The sequence below is a fragment of the Myotis lucifugus genome, unplaced genomic scaffold (genome assembly GCF_000147115.1).
Source record: "Myotis lucifugus unplaced genomic scaffold, Myoluc2.0 scaffold_414, whole genome shotgun sequence".
NCBI lineage: Eukaryota > Metazoa > Chordata > Mammalia > Chiroptera > Vespertilionidae > Myotis > Myotis lucifugus.
The window spans coordinates 110239-120582 of NW_005871462.1; the positions used below are offsets into that span (position 1 = coordinate 110239).

At 45.7% G+C, this 10344-nt stretch overlaps 1 protein-coding gene across 1 annotated transcript in view; it reads right to left on the minus strand.

Moving 5' to 3' along the window:
- Positions 1-10344, minus strand: part of LOC102441565 (mucin-16) — a 64835-nt gene that overhangs the window by 50340 nt on the left and 4151 nt on the right. The window contains exons 5-12 of the mRNA XM_023743802.1: positions 9568-9774; positions 8707-9219; positions 7896-8020; positions 7737-7801; positions 5404-5576; positions 3170-3205; positions 2165-2289; positions 2011-2078 (exon numbers count right to left, since the gene is read on the minus strand). Coding sequence (XP_023599570.1) covers positions 2011-2078; positions 2165-2289; positions 3170-3205; positions 5404-5576; positions 7737-7801; positions 7896-8020; positions 8707-9219; positions 9568-9774 — 1312 coding nt within the window. The remainder of the gene's footprint in view (positions 1-2010; positions 2079-2164; positions 2290-3169; positions 3206-5403; positions 5577-7736; positions 7802-7895; positions 8021-8706; positions 9220-9567; positions 9775-10344) is intronic.

The window sequence follows — 10344 nt, forward strand, 5'->3', positions numbered from 1 at the left end:
GAACCTTCAGGATAGGGGTTCCCCCTGGGGTGCCTGGCCAGCCTGGGTGAGGGGCTGATGACTGTTTGAAGGCTGGCCACAGCCCCTTCAGTGTGGAGGTCCCCACTGGTGTGCCTGGCCATCCTGGGGGAGGGGCTGAGGGCCGTTTGAAGGCTGGCCACAGCCCCATCAGGGTGGGGGGTCCTGCTGGGGTGCCTGGACAGTCTGGGTGAGGGGCTGAGAGCCGTTTGCAGGCTGGCTAAGCCCCCCAGCAGGGATCTTCACCCCATGAGGGTGTGGCCAGCTTGGGTGAGGGGCTGATGGCTGTTTGAAGGCTGGCCACAACCCCCAGCCACCCAAGCTCCCAGTGGAGGCTGGCTAGAAGCAGGTATCTGGGGTTTATTTGTCTTCTATAATTGAAACTTTGTTGCCATGAGCGGAGGCCACAGCCGACTCAGGGTGGGCGGGAAGCTTGGCTTCCTCCATCGCCCGGGCAACCAAGCCTCCTGCTTGCTCCAGCTCCGTGGCTGCCGGCCTCCATCTTGGTTGGGTTAATTTGCATATAGTCACTTTGATTGGCTGGTGGGCATGGCTTAGGGTGTAGCGAAGGTATGGTCAATTAGCGTCTTTGTCTTTTATTAGTGTAGATGGTCTAATTTACTTCTAACTGACCAAGACCTCTCGTGAGCTCTATGCCATGTAATCAACAGCTTCAGAGATGTCCTTCAGGCCTCTTAGATTCCAAATATCTCAAATTAAGCTTATCATCTTCCCCCCTAAAAGCATAGAACCTGCTCCTCCTCCCATGCTTCCATGTCTATGCCAGAGCCAGAGATGTGAGAGGCTTCCTGAACCCCCACCACCTTTTCCCCCCATCCAAGCAATATCCAGGTCTGGTCTCTTTTTATCTTTTCAGCACCTCTGTGAGATCAATGCTGATATGATTCCCACTTTATAGTTGAGGAAACAAAGTCATATAGATGTTAAAGAACTTCTAAAACCTCACAGAGCTAGTGATAGAAACAGGATGTGACTTCATGCATTTGGATACAGAACCATTAATGCTCAGCCTTTTCCTGTGCCAAATACTATGAAAAAATCCTTAGTATGCCTTTAAGCACAGCTCCAACCTGAACTCTTGATGTTATCCACTTCTTGAAACTCATCCCACAATTTACCCACCACTCAGGCAACTATACTCCTGTGTACCCATCCATCTGCTCAGCCAGTCCCCCAGTCAACCAACTTCCTTCCTTCCTTTCTTCCCTCTCTCTCCCCTCCTCTGTTCCTTTCCCTCCCTTTCTCTCTCCTTCCTTCCTACCTTACTTCCCTTCCCTTCCCCTTACTTCCTCCCTTCCTTCCTTCCTTCCTTCCCATTTTTTCTTTTATTCAATTGCTATTTCCTCATACTCTACCCTCCAATTTCACAGAACTTCTCTCATACACTAGGATATTTTTCACATCTACCCCATGACTTAAGCTACACCACCCCTTGGAATACCTTTGCCACTATTTCTTCTAGTTACTGCACACTTGACTGTCAAAACATACCCCAGGAATCACCTTCTTCAGACAGCCTCCACCCAACTCCCCCAGGCTGAGCTAAAAATCCATTGTCCAGGCTCCTCTGGCCCCTGTGTAGTGCTTTATCATTGTATTGACCCCATTCATATGATGACTTTAAGTCTATATGGCAGCTGAGATTTGAGGAAAGGGCCCATGACTGATTCTCTCAGTGCCCTTAGCTTCTGTTACAGAGTGTTACCTGAGGAATCTCATTTCATGTTTGCTTAGTGAGTCAATGCTGCATTTTCTGACCAATGAGCATGAATGCTCTGTGGATCTGCTTATCCAAATAACTGAAGATCTTTGACAGCTCTTTCAGGAAACTCTCTCTGTTGCACTCAGCCAGAGGGCATGCCTTCCAATCACATATGACTCTTGCTTTGTAGTTGTCATGTACAGGTATTCACTCCAGGTGAGCTTGCCTGTGACAATGTCCTGCATATGTGTTAGGAAAGGAAGTCATACCTGAGCAGGGCCAGTCGGCAGCCAGAATACAGTGGGCCAATGCTGGTGTTCTTGAACAAAGGACCAAGCTGGGGAGGAGGGAAATGAAGGTAACCTGAAGAGACTGGTGGGACAAGAACATGGAAGGCTAGGGTAGGCATCGATGGGCTCTTACCAGGTGATTCAAAACCCTCTCAGTGGAGTTGAACTTCGCAGAGCCTGGGAGCCTCATGTCTGGGGTGTAGAGCATGTTGGTGATGGTGAAATTGAGGGTGAAAGGCACTGGGGCTGGGCCCACATCTGCAGTGGAAGGAGGGAAAGAGAGGAAACCCATCACAGGCTTAAGCTAAGCTATATATGGGAGGAAGGTACTAGTATTATCTCTTGGACCATAGTGTCCAGTTGTTGAGGCCTGAGATATCCTATTTGGGATGCCCTCCCTCTTCAGCCTGCCAAAGGGGGAGAAGGGACCTCCATGCTAGATGTATGACATCAGTTCAAAAGGGAACCTCAACCCTTTCATCCCAGAGTGTTCAAAGGCTGAAAAGTTGTGGACATTTTGGTGGGACATCTGGGCCGAGACCTTTTGCGCTCAGCCCAAAATACTTGAGCAGTCAGATATCCAAATCATAGGAATTTCCACGAAGAAATGGCGGTCTGAGCAAGAGCATGCTGGGCTGAGATTTGGAGGACAAGGAGGAACCAGGCACAGCTGAGTTCCTGGAGGAAAAAATGAGGCTGCTGTGGCGGGAGATTAGGGCACGAGGGAGAGAGGGGAACAGGTTGCACTGGGTGGGCATCATGGTCCAGAGCATGTCGGAATTCATCAGCCACGGAATGAGAGTTGAGGTTTAATGGGACTCAGAGGTTAGATTGCTACCTGTAGAGCTGGGGGTGGGGCTCAGAGATGCTGCGGGTCCTGGAGAGAATGTGGAGGTCACCGGAGCTGAAAGAAAACACACTATGAATAAAAATTGTTGAGCCCTATCATGAAGCAATGAAAGGGTAGGGCTGTTCATGGAAACTTGCATCTCTAACTTGGCTTAATCTGAGGCTTCTGCTGTGCTGCAGCTACTCTGAGGTTGACAACCTAGGGGATGGGCGATACTTTCTTCCTGGGAACTAGGTTTAGGGAGGAAGGGTCCCAGAGACATAGGACATCCGGGCTCTCATTACTCACTGCTGGTGGTGGAGATCCAGTATCGATGGTTATAACCTACAGAGAAGCAAAGAGAGAGAGAGTATTATGGTGGGAGGAGGTTAAGAATAGGGTAAGGGGTAGAAATAGAAACGTAAGTATAGAAACCTTCCTGAGTGCTTTCTCTGAGATATAATAACAGTATTCTTTATGCGTTAACTGCATGATACCTGATACTAATGATAATTTCATTCTCATTGTCATTAATCAGAAAGACAGCAACCCCAATCTTATGGGGGTTTACTAAGTGCCTAGAATAATAGCAACCTTATCAAATGAATAATAGGGACAACAATTTTATTTTATTTTTTTATTTTTTTTTATTGGTAAGCAATTTATTTTTATTTTTTTTATTGCTTAAAGCATTACAAAGGGTAATACATATGTGTCCTTTTTTTCTCCCGCCCTTGACAGTACCCCGGCTTCCCCTACCCCCCAGTGTCTTATGTCCATTGGTTATGCTCATATGCATGCATACAAGTCCTTCGATTGATCTCTTACCCCCCTCCCTCCTGCCCCCCAACCCTCCCCGGCCTTCCCGCTGCAGTTTGACAATCTGTGTGAGGCAGCTCTATAATAACAGTATTCTTTATGAGTTAACTGCATGATACCTGATACTAATGATAATTTCATTCTCATTGTCATTGGTATTTTTCCTTCATTGACTGGCTTATTTCACTTAGCATAATGCTCTCCTATAAAATTGTTGTCCCTGGAGAGAATGAATAATAGGGACAACAATTTTATATGAGTGTTTCCATATTTGTGTTTTCTTTACCTATTAATTATAATTTTGTCCTTACTCTTTCAGTTTCTCCCACTATCCTACTCTCCAAAGATAGCTCAATCTGTGACAATATAGTCTTAGACTTCTGTAATATTGAATTGAGATAATACAGGAGAGAGATGGAGAGGGAGAGAGCTGGGCTTGTGGAGAGAGAAAAGACTGGGTGTCAATCAGAGACTACAAAGTTTAAAAAGAGGAAATGGGAAAAAGAGGATTTAAATAAGTACGTTTCTGGATCATGGAATGGATCCTCTTTGATGCACTGGAAATAGTGCAAGTAAAATTGATTTCTTTTATATTTGGTGGACTGACTGGGTTTTTGAAATGAAACTTATCTCTGAGACTGGGCCAAGTGGAGCCTTGTGATTTACTTGGGTTATTCAAGTTTTATCGCAATCAGCTTAGGTGACTTTTCTATTCTAAAAATGGACACTGGAGCTTAGAGGGGTCATGGCTTGCCCAGGGTCACAGAGTAAGTCAAAGGCAGGGCCAGGGCTTGATAAAAGCAAGGACGGTAATTCACCAAAGCCTACACTGGTAACTACTCCCTTTAAGTAATCTCCAAGGACTAATGAAACCCAATATAAGTTTTAATCTAGGTAATAAGAAAACACCCACAGTGATATAATGGGGCTACAATTAATCAAGCTTTAGTTTAAATAGTTATAGTGAGGCTCCATGGTATGCCTTCCTGTCCTGAGGTTTGAGGCTTGTTTTTGCTGGGTTGGTCTGCAGTGTAGCCTAGTAGTTAAGGGGCCTAGATTTTAGAATTAATTTAGGGTTTGATTTCTGACACTACCACCTACATTAATTATCTGATCTTGGGAAAGTGGATTTCCCCAACAGGCCTGTTTTCTCTTCTGCAAGATATACATGATAACTTAGAGAAGTTGGCAGGGTTAGTCATACATAATACATATAACATTCTGCATCATAGGAATCCCTCAATAAATATCACCCTTTATTGTAGGTATTACTGTAGGTGTTGTTGCCAAGATGCACAGGAATTTATTGCTAAATCATTACTAACAGCTTTGTTGCTTGTTTCTCAGGTGGGTGTAATTCCAGCTGGCCCTTGGAGAATGGGTAAAAGACCACCGCTGCCATAGGGAAGTAAAAGAAGCAGATTCGTCACTGCACTGGGAACCCACTGGCTCTTGTATTGACTGCCATGGGCTTACTTTACCCTCTTCCTTCCTTGATGTCTGCATGCTCCATTCGGGCTTCTGTGAATGGTCATTGGAATGAAGAAGACTAAAGGAAACTTTTTTCCTGACCTTAAAAGGTGCTTTTTAGGTGTTATGAAAGGAGAGAGCTGAGCCCCATGGAAATTCTAGGGGTAGAGAGAAACATGGGTACAGAGAAATGCACTCCAAGGAGACCCCATCTGGGGAGCAGGAGGAGATCCCTTTGCAGCAGAGCTACTCACCACTGACGAAGAGACTATTGCTGTCCAGGGTGTAGGGGTCCAGCCGAGTGACACCATGGGTCTGCCGGCTTAGCTCCCAGTACAGCTGTTCTCTGTCCAGCCTGAAGCCTGTGGGATCTGCATAGTGGGTGCAGATCGCACCCACTGTCGTGCTTGCTCCCTCCTTTTCAGCCCTGGGGAAGGAGGGACATGGGAATCGAGACATGAGAGGTGAATACTCTTGATCACTCTTAGTTTTTACATCATCACTCTTCCCTGAGTTTCATCTGCTTTCTAAAACACATCTCTTTCTGTTTCATGGGGGAATCCAGACACGCCCCCCCCCACCTTCTTAAATGCAGTGTTCTACAGGTTCCTACAGCTTCTCCCTAGATAATGTTCTTCTTGTCCCTATTATCTTTTTATTAATTGGTTGAAGCTTATTGTCTCAACTACCAGCCAGGACACTTCCTGTCTATTCGTGAAGGTAAATACAAATGGTGTCACTCCAGTAATACATTAGTCCTGCTTGGGTTAGGGATGTGGGACTCCAGGGGAAAAAATCCTAAGGATCCTGGGGCCAGTCAGCATGTGGAAGGGAAAAGTAAGAGAACCAAAGACCTTTGGGAAGGTAAGTGATCACCCCTGTGGCTGGTTGTGACACTGAGCCTGAGAAGGGGTATTCTATTTTAAGTTGGTAAATCCCAAGGCTGAGGAACACATTTTAGGCAGGCAACCAATTTGAAGGAAAACAAGTTAAGAAGAAACCAGGGGTGATTGGTGAAAAAATACCTTTGTCCTGAATTTAAGTTGACCCTAAAATGTTTCACTCAAAGCAGGGGATGTACAGGTAGAAAGAAAGAATGCCTTCCTCCCTTGCCTGTAAATTCTGCTTGCTATGATCCATGCTATTCAAAACATTCCCATTTTATACCTACATGGTGTCCCATAGCAGTTCTCAAAGTGGGGCCAAGGGACCTCTGGTGTTCTCAAAACTATTACAGGGAGTCCATCAAGTAAATAATGAAATATTGTAAAAAATAGAATGCAGAAACAGATATCCTGGTATCTTCTACTAAGTCACATATTAAAAGGATTTGCAAAAATGTAAATGATGGCCCTCTTCTCATTGTGCTTCTTTTTTGGGGGGGGGGGGTTGGGAGATATGGTTGTTGTTTATAAAAATATGTCATTTATATTAACATATAATAGGTTTATTATTTTAATGAATAAATTGTTTTAATTTCTACACAGTTAAAATGGGCAGATATAACCTAAGTCTAAAGGCTCTTTTTTAAAATGAAAATGGTTGAGCCAGGGAGGTCGAGGCCTGCTGATATTGTGGTTAAAAGCAGGAACTCCAGAACCAGAACACCAGGTTCTAATCCTAGCTCCCCTAAGTATGCAACTCAACTACTCTGCGAGGCCAGACAATACTTATATTGTTGTGAGGATGAATGAATGAAAAAGTGTAAATCACTTACATTTATTGGATGGCATGTACTATGAGCAATATTACTATTGTTATTGATTTCCCCATATTATGGAGATATGGGGGCAGGTGTGCTGGGCTCAATTTATTAGAGGACACTGGTCTATAATACATCAGCAATCTCTCCTCACCAAGTGATGTGGGTAGAGAACCCCACCTCTCTGGCAGGATGACTTGAGTTGGCTGGATGGAGTAGCCCACAGAGAGGCCATAGGGTCATTAAGTGTAAGGATAGGGTCCTGAGCCCATTGACTTCGGATGACACCAGGTATGCATGTAGGCAAAGAAAAGAAGACAGTCCATTTTTGCAGAGTTCAGGTCCATTTGAGAATTTTAAGATCACAATATATCCTGCTGGTACTCAACATTTGATTTGGTTTTCCCTTTGTTCAGTAAGACTTCCTTTGGGAAATCCTTATCTCTTTCCAGGGAATAAACTGTAGAGCTTTAGTGTCCAGAGCTTTTCTCCAATAGGGTAGATATGAACTGGGACAGAGAGAGTGTCAGGGACTCTGGGAACGCACTTGGTAAAAATGCTACACTGGCTGGTACTACAAGATCCGTTTAATTGAGGGTTCACAATGACGCAGGCAACGGGATGAAGGATTAACAACTCCAAGAGTAAGGCACTGTTATTATCACCATTTTATAGATAGTGTTATTGAAGAACAGAGAAGTTATGTGACTTGCTCAAAGTCACACAGCTATCAAATGAAGAACTGGGGTTCCAACTCAGGCATTTTGATACACTGTGTTACAATGCCTCTCCGCAAAGGCCCAAGGGACTGTGGTTGACCAGGGTGTAGAGGGCCAAGAAAGGAAAGGAGTAGGTTTTCTGTAGGTACTGAAGAGGAGGTCTTACCTGAGCAAGGTCAATCTGCAGCCAGCATAGAGGGAACCGATGCTGTTCCTGAACAAGGGCCCCAGCTGTGAAGGCATGAGAGGCAGATGAGCAGGAGTGGCCAAGACAACAGGGTGTGGCAGGGTTGGCAAGAAGTTAGAATTGTTGGGGGGCTCTCACCAATTGTTGCAGGTGCCTTTCAGTGGTATTGAATATCTCAGAGCCCAGGTTTCCCATGTCCTCTGTGTAACGCAGGTTAGTGATGGTGAAGTTGACAATAAAAGGCATCAAGAGAGGAACTGCAGCTGCAGGGAGGCAGAGAGTGAAGTGAGGCCCATCCTGGGTCAGGCCTGGGGCTGAGGGAGGGAGGGCTCTGAGGGCTTGCCTTAACTTCAATGCTGAGTTGGGGCCTGGCCTAGGTGACCTCCTTGAGACACCTCGTGTAGCAGTCACTGTCCAAGACCCCCTCACACAGGGTGACCAACCTCATTTCCCCAGGACCATGTGGGTTTCTGGGATGCAGACTGTGTAGAAGTGCAAATGGAGCAAACAGAGAGGAGCTGGGCACCCTGTTCTTCCTTCCCCTTGACTCTTACCATCTCAGCACAGGCCAGGACCTACATCTCTTTGTCTTGATACATACTATGGCATGGAAGAACCTTGAAAGCATTATGTTAGCTAAAATAAGCAAGGCACAAAAGGCCAGTTATATTGTACAATTTCTCTGATATGAGATATCTATAATAGGAAAATGCATGGAGGCAGTAAGTAATTAGAGGTTACCAGGGACTGGGGGAGGGGAGTGGTGAGTAGGAAAAGGGGAGTTACTACCTAATGGGTACACAGATCCAGTTTGGGGTGATAAAAATATTTTAGAAATAGTGGTGATGTGGAAGTAATCAATGCCACTAAATTGTACATTAAAATAGTTAAACTATATATCATAGATAGATAGATAGATAGATAGATAGAATAAAAATGTTATTCTTACTTGTTCTTGAAGTCACACTCACATAGGCCTCGGTGGACGTCTCAGGTGTGGTCACAGGGACAAAGGAACTTTCAGACAGTGTACTGAAAGTGGCTGTAGTCTCAGCCACAGTGCGGTCTGAACCTGTGGCAGCTGACTTAGTGGCTGCAAGAGTTGTAGTTTTCAGGATAGTGGTTGGACTTAATCCTCCTGGGCTGCTTTCAGCTGCAGTCAAGGTCACAGTGCCCCTAGTCACAGTGTCGGAAAATTCTGGAAAACCAACTGAGGTTGCAGGTGGCGAGGTTAGTGTGCTCCAGGAAGCTACAGTATAAGGCTCACCTGTGGTTGCAGGGGTACTGGCAGGCCCAAGAACAACAGAGGAAACAGTCAGAGTTGGAAGACCTGTACTGGCCTCAGATGCAGGACTGGTGGCCAGTAAGCTTGTGGTGTCCGGTGAACCATGGAAAAGAGTTGAAGTTGAAATAGTTGTGCTGAGGTCCATCCCAGGTTGGATGGATAGTGAGGCTGTGGTATCTGGTAAATGAGGAAAAATAGTTGAAGCAAGAAAATTTATGCTTGTCTCTGCACTGGGGTGGGTGGTCAATAAGGCTGTAGTCTCTGGTTCACCAGCAGTAAGAGTCAGAGTTGGAACAACTGTGCTGTCATCTGTTTCAGAAATAGTGACCTGTGAGGTCACCTTATCTGGTAGACCAGGACAGACAGTCAGAGTTGGAAGAGCTGAACTGGTTTCTGTCCCAGAGTCGGTGGCCACTGTGAGTGTGGATTCTGATTCACTAGGGGAAACACTGGGGGTTGTCTTGGACATTGTTGGGCTGGTCTCTGTAGGATGGGTGACAAATAAGACTGTTGTATGTGGCTCACCAGAGGAATCAGTCCGAGTTGGAACAGCTGACCTGACTTCTGTCCCATAATGGGTGATCCATGAGGGTGTGGTCTCCAGTTGATCTGGGGAAATTGTCAAAGTTGGAAAAATTGTGCTGGGCTCTGCCCCAGAACTAGTAGCCTGTGAGGTCACCACCTCTGGTACAACAGGTTGTACAGTTGTAGCTGGAACAGTTGAACTGGATTCTGCCCCAGGAATGGTGGCCATTGAGATTGTGCTGTCTAATTCAGTATGGGAAAAATTGAAAGTCGTTTGGGAAACAATTGGGCTGGTGTCTGAAGGATGGGTGACCATGGTAACTGTTGCATCTGGCTCACCAGGGGACACAATCAGAGTTGGAACTGCTGACCTGGTTTCTGTTTCAAACTGGGTGACCCATGAGGCTGTGGTCTCCAGTTGATTTGGGGAAATTGTCAAAGTTGGAAAAGTTGTGCTGGTCTCTGCCCCAGAACTAGTAGCCTGTGAAGTCACCACCTCTGATACAACAGGTTGGACAGTTGTAGCTACAACAGTTGAACTGGTTTCTGTCCCAGGACTGGTGGCCATCAAGGGTGTGCTATCTGATTCAGTATGGAAAACATTGGGAGTTGTTTTGGGCAAAATTGGGCTGGTATTTGCAGGATGGGTGATCAAAGGGACTCTTGTATCTGGTTCACCAGAGGAAATGATCAGAGTTGGAACGGTGGTGCTGGTCTTTGTCCAAGAACTAAAGACAGGTGCAGGTGTGATTGCTGGTCTACTGAATATGGGTGGCA